This window comes from Artibeus jamaicensis, unplaced genomic scaffold (genome assembly GCF_021234435.1).
Source record: "Artibeus jamaicensis isolate MK-2021 breed Jamaican fruit bat unplaced genomic scaffold, CSHL_Jam_final scaffold_1019, whole genome shotgun sequence".
Taxonomy (NCBI): Eukaryota; Metazoa; Chordata; class Mammalia; order Chiroptera; family Phyllostomidae; genus Artibeus; species Artibeus jamaicensis.
Window position 1 is genome coordinate 32,186,843 of NW_026522025.1, and position 26,733 is coordinate 32,213,575.

General features: G+C 37.9%; 1 protein-coding gene across 5 annotated transcripts in view; it reads left to right on the plus strand.

Annotated features, from left to right (window-relative positions):
- Nucleotides 1-25,903, plus strand: part of HS2ST1 (heparan sulfate 2-O-sulfotransferase 1) — a 154,784-nt gene extending 128,881 nt beyond the window's left edge. For 4 of the 5 annotated variants that reach the window (XM_037136524.2, XM_037136526.2, XM_037136527.2 and 1 more), the window contains 5 exons: nucleotides 5,389-5,474; nucleotides 14,392-14,530; nucleotides 21,395-21,492; nucleotides 23,286-23,443; nucleotides 24,285-25,903. In XM_037136524.2, the coding sequence (XP_036992419.1) occupies nucleotides 5,389-5,474; nucleotides 14,392-14,530; nucleotides 21,395-21,492; nucleotides 23,286-23,443; nucleotides 24,285-24,514 (711 nt within the window). In that variant the 3' untranslated portion in view covers nucleotides 24,515-25,903. The remainder of the gene's footprint in view (nucleotides 1-5,388; nucleotides 5,475-14,391; nucleotides 14,531-21,394; nucleotides 21,493-23,285; nucleotides 23,444-24,284) is intronic. The other variant, XM_037136525.2, reaches the window with a different exon arrangement.
- Nucleotides 25,904-26,733: the final 830 nt, after the last annotated feature.

A 26,733-nucleotide genomic window follows, 5' to 3' on the forward strand; every position in this document is an offset into this window, starting at 1 on the left:
GTTCAGTATATAGTAATTACTTAAGCTAATAGTAGTATTCATTTCATCGGTAGTAATTACAAAGTTGGAATTTGTCCAGGATGTTCGGAATGGCATTCTTACTTTTAGGTAGTACAAACAAGTTCTTTTGTGATCACAGATAATTTTAATGTTGAGATTAATCTCATTAAGAGTAGGTCTAGATACACTGTTAGTGAGATGGTGCTTTCTTAGCTTTTTCCTGTAGCACCGGTTCAGGTCTGGTTCAAGTACAAATAAATCACACCGCCACTCCCCACATTGCTAGTTTTCCCTGAAAGTCTTCTCTGATTACTTGCTAGCCTGACTCTGCTTCAGTTATACAATCTGACAAAATTTACAGTTTAGGTTCTGCTTCAGGCTAAACACAAAACATGTCTTTTCATCTCCTATGTCTCACCACTGCTGCTGAAACATCCTTCCTGATAGCCTGTTTAACCAGAGTGTACTCATTCTCTTTGAGTAAAGTCACTCTGGTGACTATTTTTTTCTCCCCAAGCCAGAGTCTGTGGTGCCTTCAGTCTCCTGAACTTCACTTGAAGCTATTAGTTATACTCCTTTTTGCCTATCTCTTTATCTTCATTAGTGCCAAGTGTAGTCAGTCGGAATCCATAAAATAAACCAAGTGGAGGCTTGCTCACCTACTTTCCATTTCCTCTTCTTAATACTCCAGAGCTTTATCTGAAAGTCATGGGCAGAATGCTTCACTGTAGAGGAAAAGACAAAATAAAAAAAAGGAAGAAGAAGAAAAACTGAAAGACAAGGCAGGTGTTGTAAGAGAGGTAAGAAGGCAGATAAAGGCAATGGACCGCGGGAAGAGCAGCTAGACTGATTAAAGGGAAAAATGAAGGTGGTGAGGAGGGCAGAGATGGACAGTTTTAGAGGCTGAGACGATAACTATTAAACATGGCTGAAGGAGAAGTGGTTAAATCAATCCTTAGAAAAGAAAACCTAAAAATACTGTTTTTTTTTTTTTTTAAGAAGAGATTAGGATCGTATAGACTTTCAGTAGCACGTAAAGGACACTTCAGAATGTTCAGACTATATTCTCCAGATCAGCGTGAAGGGCCGCTATAACCTTACTGACAAGTTTTGTGCTTAGCACTTTTTTCTTGCCTATAAAGGGAAGGTAAATCTCAGCTCAGCATCTTTTGATTTATGCAGATTGTAAGTCAGCCACAGTTTTATTAATGAGACTTTAATGGCTTAGTTAAATGTTGATGAGGTAGGAAAAAATACATGTGCATCAAGTATGTAGCCTTCGGTATTCTATTAGCCAGAGATTAGAGAAAGATTCTGAGCGCTCTGGAGATTTTAGCAGTGAGTGTAGAGAATTTAAAAGCAACATTAATGCACTTGAATTTACCTAAGGATGAATTTAGGAAATAAAATTCAAAAGTCCTACATAGATATTTAGACTGTGTCTCTTAGTTTTGATGGGCAATCTTCAGCAACCTCAGCGTTTACCCAGGACCATAAAAAGGACAAGAATAAGTCAGTCATTGTTGTTGGAAAGTGCTTGTCTAGGTGAGAATAGTGAACAGGGTGGTTTGGAAGTTGAGATTGTAATGAACATAATGAGGAAAACAAGCAATTGAGAGACATATCAACAGAACTTTGAGATCTTGGAGGTCGAGGCGTTTTAATGATTGGGTTTGTGGGGTTTCCATAGTGGATAAAACCTGAAATTCTCAGTGTCCAAGTTTTTAAATCAGAATCATGGCATGAATGATGCTGCTCACCTTTCCTTTTGAATCCTTCCAATTTTTTTGGTTCGTTTTACCCCTGGTGTAAATTGGACAGTAATATGTTAAGGAAATTAGCTGGAGGTGTAGAGGGATGATTGGACCAAAACCTAAGGTACATGGTTCTTGGGTTGTAGTTTCTTTATACATGAAATAAACGGTACAGGAGATCCTTGATCTCTTGCGCCACTGAAATACCAATTCTATAAGCGAGAGTTTAAGATGGTAGCAGTGGAAGATTCATGCCTTGTTTCACTCTCTCCCTTTGTCAAACTTCCCCGAGTCCACCTTCCCTGGGACACAATCCTTATTTCATTAGTTTCCAAACTGTATTTCTTGGAATACTTTGGTTCTGATGTGTGTACTTCAGGTATCACGGTGTGATGGGAGGAGGAGGAGGAGATAAGTAGGCAGGACTCATTCTTCTCCTGTCCCGCCTTCTTCTCTTTCATACACTGAAGTAGCTTATAAGGTAATCTTGAAAACTTTTCTCTATTTCAGTATCCTTTTTTCCGTATCATAAAAACAGTGAATGTCCTTGCTAAAGAGCTTCTGTAGACCTCAGGCTACCTTTGTAAGTGCTACAAAAGCAAGGCTCACATTAATAAAACCAAGAGTTAGTTCCTGGGCCTGCAGAGGTGGAACGAAGCCTTGCTTCTCAGTGTTGCCCATGAACCTGGCCATCCAGGGGACATTCTTCAGAAGTGCAGGGTCTCAGGCCCCACTCCAGACCTACTGAACCAGAATCTGCATTTTAGCAGAGTCACCTGCGCGCTGATGTTTGAGAAGCCCTGAAGCAGCCAGGCATCCAGCTTTCCTGGGCTCTTTATCTCCTGTTGAAGGACACATGTTGAATGAAGTGTGTTCTTAGATGGGTTTAGTTTAATCTTGGCCTTTCTTAGGAAGAGTGGAAGAAAGGATACATGAAACCTACATCTAACTCTTATTTCTGCCTGAGTTTTTCACAACAGTGTACTGTTAAGTTTGTACTATGATGATCTTCTCTAACATTTGGTTTATGTAACACCATTTTCTCAGACTTCAAACTGACATCTCCTTTCATTTTCCCCTTACACCATCATAACCATGTGAATGTCAGCTTTTGGAAAATAAAGCTGAGTTGCTAAACATGTGTTAAGCAGCCGTGAACCACCAGCTCCCATTCCTATTCTCTGCCTTCTATTTCCCCCTGATTTTTGGCTGGAATACTGGAACTTATTTTTATACAGCCAAAGGCTTATGTGAAATAATATATCATTAATTGACAGTTATAAGGACTCTTGATATTCAACATATAGCACTTTTTAAAGATTCAGTTTTTAGGTTATCTGATTTCTTTCTTTTTCATTTGCCATTTGTTATTTTTTTTAACATTTTATTTATTTATCTTTAAAAGGGAAGGGAAGGAGAGAGGGAGAGAAATATCAATGTATGGTTGCCTCTCATGCATCCCCTGCTGGGAACTGGCCTGCAACCCAGGCATGGGCCCTGACTGGGAATCCAACCACGATCCTTTGCTTCGCAGGCCTGTGCTCAATCCACTGAGCTACACCAGCCAGGTGTTAACTTTCATTCTGTTTGGTGTCTTACTTGAAGAACAAATAGGAAAGAATATGAGAACCTAAAATCACACATTTATTTGGCTCTTTCTTTTGGTGGGGAAAAATTGAAAATATCTGCTAAACTATTTTCTAATGCAACGTAATTTTAGCTACATTCAATTTTCAGATTTTATTTTGAGGTTATGTGAGTGTGTGTGTGAAGAAGATAAACAGATAGGGTTCATTTAATTTCCCTTCTAAAAACTCCATTATTTCTCTAGAATATGAATTATTAATGCTTCCCTTAAAAAATGACTTTTACTTCCAGAAACTTCATTTCTCTCTAGTTCACATTCCTGACATTGCCGCTTTTGCAGTGTTTCCCTTCTGCCCTCCACCAGCCCTTCACCAGGAGGCAGCCATCACCATTCATTGCTGTTAACTTACTGGTGGGTCTGCTAGGAAATGCTCCAGGGTACCTTCATGTAACTAACTTCATTCTAACATGTAAATGAAAGACTGATAAATTATCAGACGTATCCTGTTGGCAGTCCTCTGCTTTAAAGGCTGAGGTCATAGTTTACAGATGCTTTCAATTTCGTGTAGGGTGGTGGGCCGCCACCCTTCGCCTCATCCCTATCTCCTCCTTTACCCCCACACTGTATCTACTCTGCAGAAGAGATTCTTAATCATTTAGTGTTCATCATGTAGAGATTTGCTTATCAAAAGTACAAGGTCTGTCTGGAAAAAGCCCGGCTATTGATATAATGAGAAGTTTTTGTGACATCAGTGTAAACTGGCAGCCAAGGAGAGTGGACTGTAATGCACGTGAGTGAACAGTGACGACTTCACCATATTAGTTGATGAGGGCAGTAGACATGGTTGAATGAGCAGGTGTACTGTGTGGCTGTCACATTCAAAGTGACTGAGCCAGTAGAGCCACAAATATGCATCAAATTTTGCATTAAACTTGAACACTCCTCCATGGAAACTACTCAGATGATTCAGAAGGCTGCAGCTATGGGCACCTGGTGATTGGCAGCTTCACCAGACATTGTATTGTGCCTGCTCATGAGTCATGTCTGGTGCAGAATTTTTTGGTGAAACATTAAATCACCCAGGTGTCTCAGACCCCCTACAGCCCAGATTTGGTGGCCTGCGACTTCTGATTTTCCCCAAAATTAAAATCACCTTTGAAAGGGAAGAGATTTCAGACCATCAGTGAGATTCAGGAAAATATGGCAGGGCAGCTGATGGCAACTGGGAGAACTGCGTGAGGTTCCAAGGTGCCTACTTTGAAGGGGACTGGTTGTCATTGTCCTGTGTACAATGTTTCTTGTATCTTCTTAAATAAATGTCTCTTATTTTTCACATTACATGTCTTTTATTATTTTTCACATTACATAGCTGGATACCTTCTGGACAGACCACATATATCATTTTCCTGAGAAATTGTGTATCACTGCTTTGCAGCTGGTGATATTTGTGTTTATCAAGTTCTATATTAAACAGTTTTTTAAATTAAGAAATATATATTTACACTTGATTTTTATATTACTAATCTTTTGTATACTTTCAATTCTAGGGAATTAAAAGAGCAATATTTAGATTTAAAAAATTTTTATTTTACCTATATCATATCTGTAATTTTATTTTTTATCAACCAACTTTGTCTACTTGTTAATGAAAATGGGTATGTAGGAGCCACAAGTCTCTGAGCGGGAAACAGATTTGCACGGAGTAGTCCTGTCCTCTCGTGCCGCCTGCCTCGCCATCGTGCGTGTTGGTACCTGCCCCCCACCCCGCGTGAGCGTATGTGCATCACAGCACTGACAGTGATCGCATTGTGTGACTTGGTTTGAGGGTCCTCTCTTTTTCCGAGTATGGTGACCGCTCTCTCTACGATACATTAGTAGTTACAGATCACAGTATATTTTCCTTAGTTAGAAATCTGTGTTTTAACTTCTGTAGTTATGAGAGTGGTGTGATTAGTTTTAAACGCCTGCATGGAAAGTATTTTGCCATCATTAAGTTTCATTTTATTAAAATCGTACCTAAGTAATGAGGGTGTTCTCCTGTTTCAGGTGCGATTTGTGAAGAATATTACTTCCTGGAAAGAGATGAAACCAGGATTTTACCACGGACACGTTTCTTATTTGGACTTTGCTAAGTAAGTTATACCTGAAATGACATACCAAAGAAGGCTTTGTACTTTAGCAACCTGAAAATGAATAAATTGTTATATTCCGATTAAAAAAAATGACTGGCTGGCCTTTGCCACATTTATATATGTAATTTAAATATACCTTCTAGTGTTTTACTGCCCTCTAGTGTTCATAAATTGATAATTGTCATTAATTTCAGAAATTCTAGGTAGATTAAATTTAGGTAATACTCTTTTAGGTATTCATCATTATTGTACTTATGTTTCTTGTACAACCAAATGAAACTTCTAAGCGAGCCCCAAGCTGTAATCTGGAGGCCAGTCAGATATGACTTTGTCACTGAGAGAGAACTGAGAAAGCGAAGAAGCCCCTTCTGGTATCAGTGCCCCACTGCTTCTGCTGCTCAGCCAAGACGCAGTGATTCAGGTTCCCTTGAACTGGCTTGTTTGGGCTTTCAAATTGTGGTGTATTCAAAGGAGACTTTAAAAAATACAATAGTTTTCCTTTATTTTTCTTTATAGTTACAGTATTTTTCTGAAACTGGAGATGAATAACACTCATTTTTGATATTTTATGAAAGGAGAAGAATTGGGGTATTTCTATCATAATTCTCTCAAGATAAGTTCATAAAGCTAGAGGCCTGCTTAGAGCATCCGCGCCCTATGTGGCTCCCCCTAGTGTCTGTGCTACATTAAGTACTAACCAGAAAACTGGTCCAAGGGAGTATTCCAAACACAGGCAGCTTGTGAATCCCACTTGAGTACTGTAGGGTACTATTATAGTAAAACTCCAAATCCAAATCCTTTCCCTAATAATACTCTGCACCAGCTTCAGAAACGTGAAAAATATATTTAAAAATTATTTAAGCATAGATGTCTTTGCTCAGTCTTTTCAGAAGCAGTCATAACTTCAAAATTATACATTTGTCAGCTTTAAGGAGCATTTTGGGTAAAATTTAAAAATTAAATTGATATCCTGCTGTCAATTTAATTTTAAGAAAATATTGAATGAAATGTTATTGATTCAGATTGATAGTAAGTCTTACCTTTTTTTATTTTTTTTCTTAATATTTTATTTATTTATTTTTTAGACAGAGGGGAAGGGAGGGAGAAACAGAGGGAGAGAAACATCAGTGTGTGGTTGCTTGCCCCCCCCACCCCCCACTGGGGACCTGGCCTGCAACCCAGGCGTGTGCCCTGACTGGGAGTTGAACTGGCAACCCTTTGCTTCACAGGCCCGTGCTCAGTCCGCTGAGCGACACCAGCCAGGGCAGTCTTACCTTTTTTTGAAAAGCACATAACTAAAAAAGAGTCTCCCAAATGTTGCATATACAAAACAATATATTCTTATTTCTAGTTTTTCTCATGGTATTCAAGATGTTCAGTAAAATGGTAGTTCCAAAGTTAGATGTGCATTTTTCTATAAATAATTCATATTGCAATATTGAAAACATTTTATAGGCATCTTTAAAATAAACTAATTATTTTTTCTTTGCAGAGGCATTGAACCAATTTCATAAACTTCATTCATATGCATATTCCCCCTCGAGGCTGCATTATCCTTCAGTTGAATGTTTGTTACCCTTTCACCTAAATGATTTATTTCTTCCACACAGAGCTTGGTTTCTAATACTTGAGGTTTTCATTATTAAAATAATAGAGTACTTTTGCTTTTGGCAAAAGTCTTGTACTTAGAACAAAACTCTTATGATATATGGTGGAGTTCTTGCATTTGAAAAGCTGTAAAGTTCCTTGAAAAAAATTAATCTCATTTATTAAATACAAACATGAACGTTTAAGGGTTTGAATATTTTCATAATGCGTTTCATGTTATTGGAATTGAAAAGTATTGTAAGAATTTTAATAGACTTTTAGAAGAGTTTTAAACAAGTACCTAAAAAATCAACCAGAGGAAATATATTTTGATATATGTAGTCAAGAACTATTGTAGATATAACTAAGTATCATGTAAAGTAATTTTCAGTTGGATAGCCACACTCACCATGAATGAGGAAGAAGAAGGAAACACCTTACAAAACTTTAAAGTACTGTAGTCTTCAAAACATACCCTCGAGTGGCGTAGGACCTTGTGGAGTCCATTAAGACACTTGCCTGCACTAGAAAACAGTCGAATTTGGTGAAAGAAATATGTAATTACATAGCTTTTTAATTGCCTTAGTAGAGACACTAAAGAGTGTAAACCCAGGAAATAAGATAGCGAAATAAAAAATGAGAAGTGCTTTTTCATTTAGACCGATTACTGAGAACTGCTCATTTAATTTGCAGGCCTGTTTCTGCGTAATTCGTGTTTGGGTTATATTTACCTGGTTTCATTCAGGATGTTGGAATAATATAAAAAGTATCTTCTTGTTACATATTCATGTAATTCCTGACTGCTCTTTTTTGTCCTAATCCGATTCTTGATTTTTTAAAGCACATTTTCTCGTTCTTCTTTTCCATTTTTCTTTTTAATGTTCAATGACTATTTTGTTTTTAATTGGTGGACAACACAATTTTATAATAATGTAAGTATGATAAATTAATGTCATAAATTTATAAGTTTTTCAGTTAAAAATTGTATAGGTTGAACATTTCCCAAATGTCCCAGGGTACTGGCAATAGAAAATTAAATAAGTTGCAGTTCCATTTTTTTTCTATAATTACCAGTTCATTTCTTCTATAGTTACCAGGTCAGAACAAGCATTATTCATCTCTAGTTTCACTCTTTGTAAAGGGTGAAAACATTAGAGCTTACCCTCCTTTTAAAATTCATACTGTTCATTGATCAGCAGCATCTATGAACCCCACTTTGGTTTTCTTCAAATGATGCCAAATGAGGTTTCAGAAACCTTTCAGTAACATTTTTCTTTATAATGAATAATGTTTATCTGATAGAAAACAGTTTAAATGCTGTTTTTTATCAGACATTCTTGAGATTTTTTTTTATAATCTAGTGACCTAGGGGTCCCAAGCCAGCAGCTGTTTTAGAAAGACTTTGGACACTTAATTTGATACAGCAGCCACTTTTATTAAAACATAGACATTGGCGTGTCCCCAGGAAGAAACGTGGGTTTTCATCACCATCATTTGGTTTCTCCGTATCACCCCTGTTGTCTCTTGCAGAACAATTGCAGTGAATCAGTAAAAAGGCAAATATATCAGGATAAGAAATGAATAACTGAATGCTTCACTAGTCTGAAATATCCTAGAGAGTAATCAAGTGACTATTTTAGGCCCAAATAGAGTTCGTTAGTATATAGATTCATATGAGAGTGTCTCTTGTACTTCTCTGAACTAACTGAAGTTTGCACCATTTTCTACAACTTTCAACATATATGTCATAACCCTGGAGAAACTTTTAAAAAATAATTTTAATCATTACAGGCAGTACATGAGAGCTGCATGTTTATTGACTTTGTACTGCCAGCTCTTTGTACAGCAGTGATCCCATAGGCTGTAAACAGGAGCGGTCTCGGAAGTCAGATCTGCAGTTCAGTCTACACAGTTCCTTACCAGCTCTGTGTCTCAGCTACAGTACCTTCAGTTTCCCTCTTATAAAAACAAGGATAGTTAGTGCAGCTGCTTCATGGGCGGTTGTGAAGGTGAAATACCGTACTGCGGTGTATGCGATGCACTTGGTTGTGTCTCACACGGAGCTGTGTTTTGTTCTTTTGCACTTCTGTCTCTTCTTTCAGTTACCATGTTGTCTTGGTGTTTGCGATTTCTTGCCCTAGAACCTGCTGGGCTTTCTTATTTCAAACTCTTTTTTTTTTTTAAGATATTTATTTTTATTTTTAGACAGAGGGGAAGGGAGGGAGAGAGAGAGGGAGTGAAACATCATTGCGTGGTTGCCTCTCATGCATCCCCCACTGGGGACTTGGCCTGCAACCCAGGCATGTGCCCTGACTGGGAATTGAACCAGTGACCCTTTGGTTGGCAGGCAGGCACTCAAACCACTGAGACACACCAGACAGGGCTCAAACTCTTATTAAGGCATCGCTCAAGACTCTGTCTTTGTCTTCATTATTCTTTTGGGGGAAGTTTACCCATTTTTATTTATTAAGACTTCCAAGCAAGAAATTAGAGTCATCTCTAACAACCCTTTTCTCCACCACATGTCTAATTAATCGCCACGTCTTACGAGTCAGGCTCCTTTCACTCGCACGGTGCTGCTGACATTTATCTCATTCTCTGCGTGTGTGTCAGTAGCTAGTTCCCTACTGGGCAGTATTCCGCTGTACTGATGCACCATAATTCCTACCATTCAGCAGTTTCTGGATATTCGGGTTATTTCTGGCTTTTGGTGATCGTTAGTAAAGCTGCCGAAACATTGGCCTGCAGGTCTTGTGTGCACATTTATGTGCTACCCTCTCCTTGGTAAAACCTAGAAGTGGGATTGCTGGGGTGCATGGTAACTTGGTAAGATGCTGCCAAAATGTTTTTCCAAGTGGCTGTATTATTTTGCAGTGTCACCAACAGTTTATGAGAGTTCCAGTTGCCATGCATCTTTGCCAGCATATGGTATTGTTAGACCTTTAAAAAATTGGGGCCATTCTAATATATTTGTGGTGGATGGATGCCCATTTTAAGAGATAAATAATTACTTTTAAAAATCACTTATTCACAACATTATCATTAGTGGGACCAACATATACCAACAGGTCATTCTCTATTTTTGAAGCGAGACAATGGGAACTTGTCACTAGAAGGATACGGAAGTTCCTTTGAACCTTTTTGGGCCCAGAGTGTCCAGAATAAATATGAGTATGTATAAGATATCCATGTCCCCAATGAAACTGCAATTTAACTAAAGAAAGATGCTAAATAATATACAGCAGAAATCTCAAAGCATAGGCTTCCCAAAGGCTTTTCAGCCCTCTTTCAGCTTTATCATCTTCTGTTTAGGTTTCTCTAGCAAGTTGACAAGGTTCCCTTCAGATGTTCTGAGTATGCGCTTCTTCTTTGAACCAATATTGGTGTTCATTCATCCATCCAAATTATACATAAGACTGTGGTTGTAAAGAAATGAGCCTTGTTTGTGTTTCTTGTTTTGTCATACCACATATGCTGACGTGGTAAGAATAAGGTTCCTTAAATGTCTTTACTAACCTGCTGCTTGGATTATACTTTCCCCCTTTTGATCCTTATGTAAATCCTACATTCTTAACAAATATGCTCCTCTCTTCCCAGGAAGATCATGTTCTAACAGAGCAATAGTAGTTTATTTTCCTGGAATGAAGATAGGTTTTCTCCTCTTCTACCTGAGCCCTTGTGAGGAGCAGTTCAGAAGATTGGCCAGGGTTAAAGGTGGGGTCAGTGACCACAGAACATAGTTTTCCTCCTCTACAAAACCACCTGGTTAGCAAAAGAATTAAACCTACAAACCTAAAAGGATGCTTGTTTTCTAACCGGCTGAGCTGAATGACCCAGATACTATTTTTGTCATGCCTATTTTAGTTTATAATCATTTGCTTCCATGTCTCTATAGCATACTCTAACAAATAATAATTTCAGAATAAGTTCACACATTATCTCATTAAAATCATACATATACTTGTCACCCAAACCATGCCCCAGAAAGTCATTTTCTCAACAGCAAGCAGAGTTTTATAAAGTGCCATTTGTTAAGAATTGCTGTCGTTTCTTACGTGCTAGGAACCAGGGAAAGGAAGAAAGAGGAAGTGTGGTGGGAGGTGGTCTTCTGGGAGAAGCTAATTCCCAAGGGAATGTCAGGGCTGGTCAGTAGCTAATAATGGAGAAATTAAAGGTGGTTCCCAAGGAATCCCAGTTTTAAGAACAGAGTCATTGCCCAACAGTCGGTGCTTTTCCTCCCTATAGTTTCAGCTCTCCCAGTTAAGGTAGCAAAGTAGGTGTTCCTGATGCCTCTCTCCCTTCTTCTCAGTACGGAGTACATTCTCCCACAGAAAGGCTGTGTAAGTGGCTAATTCACAACTATCTGTTCAGCCTAATTCTACTGATATTTGACACCTGTGTGTCCAGCACCACACTGAACAATAGTGCCAAAGCCACGGACAAGAGGGAAGCAATCCCTAACCTCATGGAACTTCTGCTCTCACACCCAATGTGACAGTGCCATATATTTGCAGCAGTACTATTTCCTCTTTTAAAAAATTGTGAAAAGTTATATTGCACTGTTGGTTTTATAGCTTACGAGCTGTTCAATGAAAAAATACATACCAAGTTCTAATCAACCAACTCATAACTGTTATAATAATGTTTTGTAAAAGGATTCTCTGTAGTTTTCAGTATTTCCCCATGTACAAAGAATTTACTGACTTAGTGCTACTTAACGGTGAGAAAAGGACTAGAATTCAAGAGAGCAGACCCCCCTTTACTACCCACAAAGCAGTTCTTCCAGAATACAGCCTGTTTGTAAGTCGGAAACTTCCTGTTCAGTTAACTTGCAGTAGTCTGCTGAACTCATCAGGTTACCTGGGCTCCTTGCCCTTTCTCTTCTGTGGTCTCTTTCCACTGCTCATCTACTTAAGAATTTAGTATAAAACATCTGTAGAGTGCCGTTCGTGTGCAAGACATCGATTGTAGTAGGCAGGAAAATAGGAAACCGATTAGTTTAGCTCTATGCTTTCTTAGTGCCTTTGGGAAAAGATTTTAGTAGGGAGGGAAATTGAAGTTATTAGCTGAATTGAGGGTTTCTGTAGGCAGATGAGTGAGTATATCAAGACCGGTTAAAAGAAGAAGCAACTGTCATGGCCTTGTACTCCAAGTCATACAACTTAGGCTCAATTTCATCATCTCATTGTGTTTCTCATTTTGAGAGAGATTGCTAATGTTTCTAATCTTTCTAAATAATACTAATCAGTAGGCAAGTATTCGTGTATACTAGGCTCTATAAAATATAAAAGAGTAAGGTACTGGGCCTACCCTCAAATGGCTTATCATGATGTTGGGGAGAAATATTTAGTAGACAAGCTGCAAGACAGGGCCTTTTGATAGCAGTCGCTCCTGGGTACCGCTGAGAAATGAAAGCACATAGCACGGTATGCCGGAGCCATCAGGACAGCTTCTAGACATCGCAAGATTCCCTCGCTGTCCTGTACAGTTTCTTCCCAAAGAGCAGCCAGGGCCCCTCCGGCCCCAGCTTTATTGAGATATAGTTGACATATAAAATTAGTTAAGGTATACGGTGTGATGATTTGCTAGATGTGAAATGTTTGCCTCAATAAGGTTAGTTAATGCATCCTTCACCTCATATCGTTACCTTTTTCTTATTGTTGTGAGAATGTTTAAAATTAACTTTCATAGCAACTTTCAGTTATATTGTAAGATATTGTGAACCATGGGCATTATGCTATACATTACGTTTAGTGTCGTGACTCAGTCCAGTCAGCCTCCCTCCTGATTCCTGGAATGGCCTTCAAGACCTGCATGATCTGCTCTTCCACTGCCCCTCCCCCCATCTCTCTGTTTTCACACTCTGTTAACATCTCCTTTGTGATTCTGCTGCACCCACATCAATCTCCTTGGTATTCCTCAGAAATGCCTGGTTCTTGCTGCTTCAGAGCCTTTGTACTTGGAAGTCTCCTCTTCCTGGAACACTTTCCTTCAGGTATCTACGTGGCGCCCTTATCATCACGTAACACCAGTGATGTCTTCCTGGAAAAACCTTTCTTGAATTGTCCTCTCCCCACCTCTCCTGGCAGTCCCTGTTCCATTTCACTGCATCGTTTTTCTCCTTAGTACTTTTTGCCATCTGACATATTTGCTAATTTACTTGTTTATATTGTCCCTCCCAAGTAGAATGTTAGCTGCAGAGGACAAGGGATTTTCTTTACTGCTATATCCCTAGTATTAGCATAGTCCATGGCATATATAAGGTACACAGAAAAGCATTTTTTGAATGAATTTATGTAATAGAAAAATAAGGATGGCGTTATAGTTAAGAAAGGCAGTGAGCAAAGGCATATAAGAAGAAACAGAAAGAAGTACGATACAGAGGAGGAGAAGAGGCAGGCCGCACTCTAAGAGACTGATGTTCTCTTACTTGAAAATAGAGTTATATCAGTAAGGCGCTACCTAAGATATAAGGCAAAGAGATGTCAACAGCTAGACAAAGGAGTTTGGGTTTGATGTCAACATACATCATAGAGTTATTAACATTTTTTAAGAGGGGTGATCTAACAAGTGTGTTTTAAGAGTATCAGTTGAGAATTGGTATGGAAGGTAGTTCGAAAGGGAGAGAGACTGGGTGTAAGAAAACCAACTAGGTTATTGCAGTATTCTAAGCAAGAGACACAGAGAAAGGGCAACGATGAAGAGTAACAGAATCGTCCACAAAAAAAGGCCAAATCCGTAAAAAATCGAAGGACTTGGTAACTGTACTAAAGGAAAAGTAAAGGAAGGTCAGGGTAAGATTTCAAGACGAGGACAATTAAAATTGGGAGACAGTTATAGAGTATGCAAAGGTTGGTAATGTAAAAGTCCCTTCAGTTCATTCCATGAGGAAGTAATGCTGAAAGCATAGTGTCTTTCACTTCTGTCTTGTCTTTAACATCGGCGACAGTAGAAAGCTGACTCAAAGGGCCTTGCTTGATCGGGCTTGTGCTGTATCCATGGTAACATTTATCTAGTTTGGTGGGCCAGAAATTTAAAAATCATTGCTACATAAAATTCAAATGTTTTATGTAATTTTGTAAGTAGAATTTTAAATTATTTTTCATTTAATTTTTCCTCCTTTTCTTCAACTGTGATTTTTAAATTCCTATTTATTTACTATATTGTAACATAAATAATCATAAAATATTTTCTAATCTCTGCATAGTCTATTATTAAATTAATTCATGTTCTTTTCATAGAGAATGAATAGCTTAAACTTATAATTTCAGGGTACTACTATGTAAAGTGAAAATGTTGATTTCACCTTTTAACTTTGGCTTTATTTCAGATTCGGTGTAAAAAAGAAGCCCATTTACATTAATGTCATAAGGGATCCCATTGAGAGGCTAGTTTCGTACTATTACTTTCTGAGATTTGGAGATGATTATAGACCAGGGTTAAGAAGACGAAAACAAGGAGACAAAAAGGTAATATTTTAGTAAAAATATTTTAAATATTTTTGTAAAAAGAATTGTTTATGAAGTGCACTGAACAATGTGCTTTTAAAATTTACTGATTATAAATATACTACTTGCTTATTGTGGACATTTTGAAAAGAGCTCAAAAATATAAAAGCAAAATTAAAACTACTTTATACTTGATATTTTAGAGTACACATAATTTTTTCTCATTGAAAAATATTTCACTTATGTTTAGGGCTGAACATTGTTTTATTATGGTTGTTATATTATTAACAACATTCTATGAGACCATTACACTGTTCATTAATATGATGTAATTGTGTGTGCACTTTGGTGTTTAGTCTGGAGGATCATGAGTTTTAGACACTACTTTGCTAAAGCAACTGTTCTCAAGAAAAGAATAGTGACTTGACAACAGAGCTCTTACTTAGCAGGTGTAGTATTGGTCTCTCTGCTATTTATGTGCACCCCCCATAGAAGCGCCAGAGTAGTTTTTCTGAAAAATCAAACTGATCAGTCAAGTTTTCTGGTGGAACACCTTTACGGGAACCTCACTGCTCGCGGGATTGCCTAAGGCGCGGGAGACATGGGCGGACACAGTCTGAGACCTGCCTCATTTCTTTCAGGCACACAGCGCCTCAGCCACGTGAGATGTCTCTGTCCTCCAGACTCATCACCTTCTCTTTTCTGTGCATGTGTTGTTCCCAATGTTTGTCATTTCTTTCCTTCACTCTGGAAGATTTTGTCCACCTCTAAGGTCCAGCTCTCCCTTGAAGTCTTTTCTGGTCTGCCCAGGCAGTGAGCACGTCCCGTTCAGGGCTCCCAGGGCACACCGTTCAGATCTCTTTCCAAGCATTTATTATTATATATTTGAGTTATTTGTTTACATATAGGTCTTCTCCAAAAGACCTATAGGTAAATATTTTTCAGGTAGTCTGTACAGCAATTCTATGTGGTTGCTGCTGTTACTGTCTCCATTTTACAGATCGGGAAGCTGAGGCACAGAAAGTTTAAGTATCTTGCTCAGTGTTAGCTGGTATTTAAACTCAATGACTCTAACTCCAGACCTCACAGTTTTAACCCCTCCATGTCCTTTAAAAAGGAGGGAGGAGATGCAACATGCTACTCAACATTTTTATATGAGAGGTAATCCAAATTTGTGTGTTCAATACCCAGAAGCAGATATTTTCACATAATTTCTCTTTTACATTAGAAAGTTTTAGGCGGAGAGGTTCTTTTAACCATTCTTCACCCTGATGGTAACAAGGTTTTAATGTCATTATAAAATACATATTAATACACCTATTTATTCAGATGTAATATTAGTAATATCAGCAAAATACCATTGTGTTACCTTAATTCTTAGGAAGACAGAGCCATCTACAGATGCTTCATTAAAGTGAAAAATTCCTTTGTTTTGTGACAAAGTGGACCGTTTTGATTTTATATTGAGATACACACATTTTTATCAATTTGACTTTTTTTCTCTTGACACAAATGTTGGTAATATTCTGGGACCCAATGAGTTAAATGATTTGTTTTATTTCAGGTAATTCCTTAATATCTTTAACTTGAAAGAGTTTTCATTAATAAATTCACATTTATAGTGTTGATAAGACTGCATGGCATATTACATTTTTGAAAATGACAGGGTTAATGTTTTGAAAATGAAAGATAAATGGGGATTAAACCATGGCTATAATAATGTAGGAAATACCTTGCAATGGTTTCATTTCCATGAAATTGTATATTTGCACCTCAAGTAATAGTTTGAAATGGATCAGATTATATTCAGTTCAGCACTCGTGGCAACTATTATGCTTTTAAACTGCAGTACTGAACTGCTTCATGTTTACACTTCACACAAATCCATTTTAGGCACGTGTACCTTGTAAGGTGCTCTTGTAAAGAACACAGAATTTATTTCATTGAGGGAGATTTCAAATACTCTGTTTTTTATATTTTATAATTAGAATTCTACTTAATTTACTCTCAGTACTTGGAAAATAGGGATATTAAATAATCCAACGGTCAGCATTGAAGAACTATACAGATAAATCAGTGGTTCTTAAACATTTTAGTCTTGGAGCTCCTTTTACTATTAAGAAAATTATTGATGACCACCTAAGAGCTTTAGTTTATGTAGGTTATATCTACTGATACTTTATAATATCAGTAATTTACCAATAATTGAGAGCTTTTGAAAATATTAATTAATTAAAAATAACAATAGGAAACCCATCATATTGGTAACATTAATATTTTTATGCAAATGACCATTTTCAAACAAACATAAAAAGTGTGGCCTTATACTTTTGCAAGTTTAACAAATATCTAGCTTAAAATAAGAGAGCTGAATTTTCATATCTGCTTCTGAATCCATTTAATTTAATCAGTTCTTTTGGTTGAAGTATATAAAGAAAAATCTGGCTTTACACAGGTGTGTAATTGGAAAAGGGAGAATTTCAATAGCCTTTTCAGAATATCGTGGATAATCTTCTTTAATACTACATTAAAACTAGACAAGTACTGGTATCTTGAAGTTGCTGAAGTGTAACATCTGAAGCCGTAGCAGTGAATTCAGTATGCTGCGCTACATTAACATCCGTTGATGTAATTTACACTTTGAATGGATTTTTAACCAAGCATAGTTTAGAAACATCATGCATTGGTCACTCGGGTCATATTAGTTAACTGACTATGTGGACCTTCCAAATGCTGACACATTTTGTTATATAATATCTAAAATTCACATTCATTAACATCACCATTTATCTCATCAGAAAACTCTTTACATATTGAGAAAGAGTCAAGCTTATGGCGACTGGTCAAGTTTTCCAAATTTTATATTTTTGCTTGAAAACTTTGTTCACTGGCTACCACAGGGTTTCTCAACCTTGATACTGTTGTTGTTGTTGTTACTTTGGGCCAGATAATTCTTTGTTGGGGGGTGGGTTGCCTATAATTGTCGGATGTTTACCAGCATCTCTGACCTCTACCCAGTAACATCCTTCCCACACATACCTCAGTCATAAGAACTACAAACGTCTTTCAACGTTGCTAAATGTCGTCTGCAGGTCCAGATGGCTCCAGTTGAGAACTGCTGGGCTACTAACACCGTCAGCTGTTTTCTTTCAAACAACAGGCAGCACACTTTGCTCATTTTGGGGAAATGTCCATCATTGGTCTTCTTAGTGGCTCCCAGAAAACATTAACTGCACCGACAAATGTTATCGTTCACATTTTCTAAATATGTAAATATTTATTTTGCATGATCTTAACTTTATGCTGCCTTATAAATTATTAAACTTTTTGTTAATTATTTTATTAACAGAACATCAAGAGGGTTAATACTTATGGAAAGAGTGATTACCGCATTTTGGACCATAAGACGCACGTAGGTTTTAGAGGGGGAAAATTTTTTGAAGCAAAAAATGTGGTAAAATATTTAATAACATAAATAACATAGTATTTCCCCATTGTAAATGTAAACAGAACTCAACAGCAGCATTAACAACCATTATTCCTCCCAAATCGGGGGGGGGGGCGTCTTATAGTCTGAAAAATGTGGTAGTTACTTGCTCTCAGTAACAGTCTAAAGAAGGATCCGTTTAGTCCCAGAGATCCAGTTCCTACCCCAATTTGCTTTTTGTATTTCTTTAAATTAATAGGCTTATCAACAGCTAGAGGAATTATAATGAACCTAAAATACATATTTTTTAATTTATAAAAGATAGTAAATAAAGCCAGAAGGAATTCATACTTAGCACTTCCTGGTTTTACCACTGACTTACAAAATCCTGTCTTCAAGTCCTTGGCAGTCACACTTCCCTGACAGTGGTTTGTGTATCAAACTTGAATTTTACCATTCTGTCTCACAAAGGCATTTAAGAACTTACTCTTTGCTTAGAAAGTATTTTATATGTAAAAAACACTGCAGGAAAGCGATATAATATCTTTGCAATTGACATATTTACAGGTTTGCTTACTTCATTGTAGACCAGTTTTCTCTAATCAGTAAAAGGTATGTGACCAGAGTCAGCCTTGACCTATGTCCTTCCCAAGTTTCTGATTGGACCATAGGCAGTTCCTTTCACTAGAAGAGAGAAATCAGAAGAAAGTCAGTTGTAATGGAGGTGAAGGAGATGAAAATGGACAATATTTTTAGTCATGTATAAGAAGATGGAAGTATCAACTAGAAATTGTATTCGTACCTCAAAAAATAGGTCTGACTGAATCATAGATTTGAGAGTCATCCACATTAGGTGGAAGCCAAAACAAGGGATTGAATGAAATTGCACTTGGAAGACATGTAGAATTTGACAAGAAGACCAAATGATTTAAAAGGAAGGAGAAAAAGAGGGGGTGCAGATATGTAACTCTGGGCAATGCCACCATTAAAGAGCAGGCAGATAAAGAGTAGCATGCCAAGGAGGCTGCTGTCAAAATGAGAAGACAAACCAGGCAAGTCCTTGAAATAGGCAGGATAATAATTTCAGTTGCAAAAAGTTCAGTGAATTGAGGATTGAAATCCGCCCCTTGGATTCATCAATGGCAGGTTCATGAGGGATGTTAGAGAAAGGAGTTCAGATGGAATCCAAAGGGTTGAGAAGCAACTGAGAGATAAGTTAAGACCAACCCTGAGGAAAGACTGCTCTTCAAATAGAAGTTGGCTTTGAAAGGAACAACAACAACAAAAAGTCAGAAAGTGTTTCTTTAAGATGACAGACACTTGGGCATATTAATATATCTGAAGACAGCAAGGGGTGATCATGCAAGGAGCCAGAGAGAAATTGGTGGAGCGGGGTCTCGGAAGGGGGTAAGAATGGTGTTGAAAGATAGGGGAAGGAAATGTCTCATTAAATATGAGGGTGGTAGGATTATAGATGCAGATAAACTTTTATCGAAGCAGGAAGTTGAGAGAGATCATGCTTAGTATCAGTTCTCTGTATAAAGTATGAAGCAAAATCATTTGCAGAAGAGGGTTTAATGCAAATATAATTGCCATTGCTATCAAACATCTGTTTAATTCTTTTAAACTTCGATTTTAGTAGTTAAATATCTAAACTAATTATCTAAATGGTCTTGAATATTTTGATATTTCATGCTTTTAAAAACATTTGTGTCTAGTTCACAAAGAATTGCTCTTTCTAAAAACTATAAATGGCTTTCTAAAAAGATTTCATTTTTAGAGAGAAGTGAAGGGAGGGAGAAAGAGACACATTGATGTGAGAGAGAAACGTTGATTGGTTGCCTCTCATGCACCCCAACCAGGGACCAAATGCACAGCCCAGGCATGTGCCCCGACCGGGAATCGAGCTGGGAACCTTTCACTCTGCGGATGGTGCCTAGCCGAGCCACACTGGTCAGGACAAACCATAAATGGTTTTTGAGTGAAAAAGCTCATCATAACTTTTTGTTTCTCAGGTGATTTTGTAGGTAAGGAAGAGTCCATAGTGTTTTTATTTCATTTATTTTTGCTTTTTATTTCAAGAGCTCGAAGTTTTATAAGAGAAAAATATTTGTAGAAAATCCTATTTCTGAAATGTGGCCAATATGTAAGGAGAAAGCTAATGGAAGTTAGCAAATCAGCAGGGAACTTTCGTGACCAGGCATTCGAGGGACGGTTTTCTGTGGTGAACGGAGAAGCCCGAGTGCTGATTGGTTGTTGGAGTCAGCCCAGCAGTCCACCTTAGGGTCTCAGTGGATTGGTTATCAAGCTGAATGTAGTAAAAATGGCATTGAATTGTCTTAATTTGGTTTCAATGGGGAGTACTTGGTTTATTCTATTCGCACATTTAGATATAAATGGGAGAATTTCTGTTATATGCTGTGGTCTGACACACACACACCTGTATGTTCACCAGTTTTTGATTATTCATAGTTTTTTCCCCTCCACAACTTCTTTGCCATCTTTGGGTTGTTTCCTTTAGTTGATAGGAGTGACACCTCCTCCAGATAATAAGAAGGAACCATAAAGGAACCGAAAACCCAAACTATTGTCTACTTTCATATCGTCTGTTAAAACATTTGGTAGGTGAATTAGAGTAGATGCTCAGCTTCTGAAACGAAGGAACCTGGATGTAGACACTCAGGAACCTTTACTGCAGCCGAGTCCTCTTTCTACTCCTTCCTCTTCCTCTCCCTCCTTCCTCTTCTCAGAAACGACAGGCAGTGTTTGTAGTCTCACTGCGGCAAGCACAGCTCCCGAGTTGGTTCTGTGTCTCGGTATCATATCATTTCAGAGAGGTAATGCCTGCTGCATGCACAGTGCCCATGCTGGACAGTAAGTACCCAAGAAAGTGACATTGAATGATTTTACGTACATAAGCTGTGAGTCTCTTTCCCTTTTAATTATTTCAGTCAGATGCATTTGGACAGGAAGGCATACAAGTCTTAAGTATCTGAAGTCATTTCTGCTTTGTACAATGATTTTTTTATGTTTATTTTAATGAGAAAAGGAAAAAAGACTTAAACGTAGTCCTGCCTTATATATTTTTTCAAATGATTCTAAAGAAGCGATAGTACCTTTAGCCTTGTTTTTATTTAATTTCCCTTTAGTACTAGGAGTTAGAAAGTATAAATACACAAATTTAACACAAACCAGTACTTATTTTCAAGGGAAAGATTTACCTGGGGGGTTTCCATTCACATAGTGAAAGAACTGTTATAAACATTGGCATAAAACAAAGATGTGAGAAAAATCCATGTTTAACTTTCCTCGGTATCTCAGGTATGTGTTCATAACCTGCGCATCCCTTTAACTCGGTAACTCGGTGATGAGTAACCACAACCACTCATTTACTTGATAACTTAATACATTAAGGTATTTGTAGGTGAGACTGGCTCACATGTGCTGTCTTGTTCCAGACCTTTGATGAATGCGTAGCAGAGGGCGGCTCAGACTGCGCTCCAGAGAAGCTCTGGCTTCAAATCCCCTTCTTCTGCGGACACAGCTCGGAATGCTGGTAGGGAGATGAAGTTGGCTGAAGTTGATTGTTTCTATAATCTGGGTTTCTCTAAGTGTAAATTATCTCTATGATCTCTATTTGGAGAATGTGATGTGGTAGCCAAGGGTTAGGTATAAGGAAATTAGTGAAAGACCAGACTAAGCATAGCATGTGGTTAAGTAATACCTAGTTTTGTGGTTACCTTTAAGTGCACTAAAAGGATTCTTTATGTATAATAATCTTGCAGTGTTTTCTCAGATGCTGGTTTTTGATCTTTTGTTGGTTGGTTGGTTGGTTGGTTTTTAGTGTTACATGTTTTGCTGTATTCCAGCAGAGCTCTTAATTAGAGGTCAGTGGTCATTTTATAAACCTCATTTCCCCCTGAGCTTACTGTTTTAACCGTTCACGTTAGATAAAGCAGGACTTTTGTCCTGCTGGGTAAATTCCTCACCTGGTTTTACTGCTCAACTGGTTTTACTGTTCAACTGGCTTTGACTTTGAGAGAAGGTTATGGTTATGGTTTTGTCTGCTAATAAACATGAAGTGGAAAATAAAGATATGTTATCTTTTATAGGGTGTGTTTTCTCAGAATGTGCTGAGTTTTCAGTTTCTAAAAATAATGGTATGTTGTCATTTGATCTAATTAATAATTTTAATAGGAAAAGTTAAAAAACAGGAACACATGGAAAGTTACTATCTTTTCTTAAAAACCATCAGGAGATACAAGGGATGTCTTCTGTTCTTTTCTTCGTTATTTGAGATATTTAAATACTGTTAACTTTAAAATCCTATACAATATATTATGTAAAAGTATAATTAATAGTTTAATAATAATTGAAAGCATAAGAAGAATGTCTTAATTTTTAACCATTTCTGTAGAACAAGGGAGTGGCAAATTACAACCTGGAGACTAAATTTAGCCCATTACCTGTTTTCATAAAGTTTATTGGAACACAAGCCACGTTCCTTTGTTTACTTACTGTCTAGGGCTGTTTCCATGCTGCAAGACCTCATGTCCTGCAAAACCTAGGACATTTTCCCTCTGGCCTTTTGTAGAAAGTTTGCAACCTTCGCCTTAGAATAAAGAGTATTGCTCTGCCGGGCATGAGTGAGGAGATTACGACTGAATATCGTAAATGTGTTTCACAGATGTGTAGAACTGGGAGAGAGCTTAAGGAATAAACACATTTATTCTACCCTGTGCCTCACCACGGCCTTTTAATGCTGAAGAAACAAAGAAAGACAAAGTCACCAGCTCAATATCACGCTGCTTAAAATCAGAGCTGAAATTATGGTTAGGGAATGTCAGTGCTGAAAAGAATGGAAAAGTACAGTTTATTTAGAGCCGAATCTCCATTAACAGCCATTGGCTGACAGTGTAAGAAATCAAAGATTCCTGGCAGAGCCATTTATTCTCTTCCTTCTGTTCCTCAGAAACGAGAGGAGAAAACCCAGCTCACAAGTGAAATTAAGATTAGCACTACACACAGGTACTCAGACCTTACGAGAGAGTTTTTAAAGGGAACAAAGTGTAGTTTTAAAAAATTAAATACACTGACACTATATATATATATATCTGCCCTCAAACTAAACTTTGTTAATTTTAAGCTAACTGTAAAGTCTGAATTAGCAGTGCGCAGTTGAGCAGAAATTGGGAATAGAAGGCAGAGGAAGTTGAAAACACATGTGCCTCCCAGAGGACATTTATAAAAGAGGTTAAGGCTTTGGTCAGACATGTGTTTGTCTGTTTTTTTTCCATTGATATACAGTGGCAAAGGCATCAAGTCCTTAATGTCTTTTCTTGGTTTTAGGAATGTGGGAAGCAGGTGGGCTATGGATCAAGCCAAGTATAACCTAGTCAATGAATACTTTCTGGTGGGAGTTACTGAAGAGCTTGAAGACTTTATCATGCTACTGGAGGCAGCTTTGCCCCGGTTCTTCAGGGGTGCTACAGAACTCTACCGTACAGGTATATAAACGATAGGTTTCTTTTTAAAGCTGTCTTGAACTTTATTTGAAAATTGAAAAATATGTGTGATTTGAAGTTTCTTGAGTAAAGTACAAGAAATAACTCCAGAAAGGCAGATATACTCCTGTGTCCCCTCACCATTTTCAAAACAAAACAATTCCTGGCATACTGATGGTGTTTAGTAAATATTTTTTGAATGAATAAACATGTATTAGATGATAATTAGAAGGCATTGTAGGAATAGTGGAAATAAACTACAGAACCAGTCTTAGAAATGTATAATATTTAATAATTCTGGATCCTAAACACTGTGACTGCATTCCATCCTCATTATGCTTAGTGGCATTCAGAGTAGAGGTGCATAGGAGGACCCAGTCCCTTCGATGGTGATCATCACGTGCTGTGTCTCCTACGGTCCTCCCGACAGTGCTTTGTACCGCAAGGTGACTGTGCTGGTCCTGGTTTCTAACGGTGAATTACATGGAGTATAAGTAATGAGGAATTAGTATTAAGATTGAAGGTAGATACTTTGTCATATTTTCAAAAGTGAACTAGTCAGAGCACTTGAGAACACAGCATGTGCTGTGACAGCCTCCGCTTCTCTGATTGGCAGTTCTTACTTTTACTATCTGACAACTCATTAAGTGTTGAACAGGTTAAGGATTTACATTACAAAGGAGTAAATCACAGTTGCAGTATGATCAGGGCACTGACTTTGGCCCCAGCGATAATAATATAAAACAATTATGTTTCCTGTCCTTAAACCATCTATTCCAATAAGAGGCGTTGGCCTTTTATGTGTTCTCAGAATTACTTACCCTTTCTTTTTTTCGTTTGTAAGTAGGAAAGAAATCTCATCTTAGGAAAACCACAGAGAAGAAGCTCCCGACGAAGCAAACCATTGCCAAACTGCAGCAGTCCGACATTTGGAAAATGGAGAACGAGTTCTACGAGTTTGCCCTGGAGCAGTTCCAGTTCGTCAGAGCCCACGCCGTGCGAGAGAAAGACGGAGACCTCTACATCCTCGCACAAAACTTTTTTTATGAAAAGATTTACCCTAAGTCGAACTGAGGACAGGGTGTGAGGGTTGGATTTTTGAACGAGAACTTTGACCCTGTCTTCACCTTAGTTCTCGGCTCCACAGCCTGGACTGTGTGAGGCCGTTCCCGTTGAGCCGAGTTAGCAAACGGACAGTGACCTCGAAGAAGCAGGTGCTGGCTGCTGTGTCGGCGTCCGAGAAGTTTGGGTTTCGGGCGCTTTTTGTTTTTCCTGGTTAAATTTTGGTGGGAGTTACAACCTGCTGCCTAAAATAAACCTATAGCGGTTCTAATCAAAAGGCTACATATAATTTCAGAAAAAGTTCTGATAGTTCTGTTTTTGATAACAGCATTTTTTCAGCTAACCATGAATGAAGGAGAACACCTGCGACTTTGCCTTCCCCGGTGCCACCGAATAGTGTTGTTAGCTGTCGGGCAGTGTGCGCTTCAACCTTGTGAGTCGTGCCTCATGGCATTTCTTGGAATGTTTCATCCTGTTCGCTAGGAAATGTCTCTACTGTAGTCGGAATTGCCCATATTTATGTAGGTCATGTTAATTTCCTTTAAAAGTCATTGTCATTAGTGTTAAGAACCAATTTAAACGATCACTAATACAATAAAAAGCATCAAAGCGTCTCACTCCTGTCTCCCCCAGGACCTAAGCTTGGGGACACACTTCAAAGAATGTTGGCATTGCCTGAAGTTTTAGTTAAGGCCCCCACATATTCATATTTTAAAGACTCAGTTTGGTATTTGTTTCTCCATTGGGTTATTTGTAAGCAGGTGTCAGTGACTTTATATTATAACTCCATTAGTGAGCTGTGGGATGGGTAGGATTTTCCTACTTCTTCTGTACTTTTACTTGTAGACTGTTTTTACTAAGGTGCTTTATAATGTGTTTTAAAGCATTGCATTTACAAAAAAAAGGAAGTGCTGTAAATACTGCATATTTTATGTATTTGGACCAAAAGGTTATCAGTAATTAGACAAAAGTGGTTTTGCACCAATTTTATTATGTCAAAGTAAAACCATTAGACCTACTGTTCTTGTATTTCTCATTTAAGACATCACTGAAATTTAATAACCTTTCAATTTTTATACACAGTACATTATTCATGATCGGGGGCAGTCATTAGAGTGGAAGGAGTGCCAGACAAGGAATCGGAGCACTTGATTTCTGGTCTGGCTCGGCCCCTTCTCAGCTGTGGGGTCCTGGGCACGTCACTTAACCTCTCTCTGCCTCTAGTCCCTCATTTTGAAGTGAGGGTGATAATACCTGCTGTACCTACCTCGCAGGGATGTTGTGAGGGTTAAATGAGACGGCATGTGAGAGCACTTTGAAAATTGTAAAGCGCTGTATAAATGTAAGGTGTTGTGGAAACATCTTCAAGATATAGTTTCATGCCATTCATTTTTTTAAAAAGAAAGGGAGAGTCCGCTTAGAAGCTGGTTGAAAAAAATTAATCCTGATATAAGTGTGTTGGATAAGTATCTTCTCAGTGTTTTATCTTCCCTGTTTCAACTGTTGAAATGTGAAACACCTGTGAATTTTTAAAGATTCTTGAGCAGCTGCGTGAGTTCAGAAGGTTCCCTTTTTGAAAAAGACTTCATTAGTTGACTAAGGGCAGGGGAAAATTTGTTCTTCAAATGGGGACAATTTTCCTGTTTTTTGTACCTCTGGTTTTTAAGGTATATTTTGCAGAGTTTAATTTCCCTGCGTGTTCTTTAACTTCTTCCCCTTGAGCGACAGGGATAAAGAACTTTAGAAACACTTTTCTAAAAGAATAACCTTTAATATGTATAGTTTAAATAAATATTCCCAAACAAGGCTTCACCAAATTATGTAAGCATTTTAGGCAGGTCGCTTTCAAAGTTATTAATTGTATGGGAGGTGAGGAGGGAGTACTACTTATCCAAAAAGATGTATTAACAAATTTAAAGAAAAATTAAAGGAAGTTGACAGAATTATGTTTGTACGTTTTCCCGCAGTAATAGTAGAATATTAACAGAATATTGACATGCATACTTTTCTTATTTGGCTTGCTTTCTTTTACAGATTTTTGTTGGAAATATATACAAATTATTTCTTAGCCCAAAAGTAAAACTCCACTTCAAGGTGGGGCACTTGACGTTTACCTGCCGAGGAGCTCTGGGAGGCCGGTTATCCTCGGAGCACATGCTGGCGCCCTCGGGAGGGGCATTAACTCCCCTGGGCAACTAGAGTAGCATGTGTGCTAGATCAGGGGACAGTAA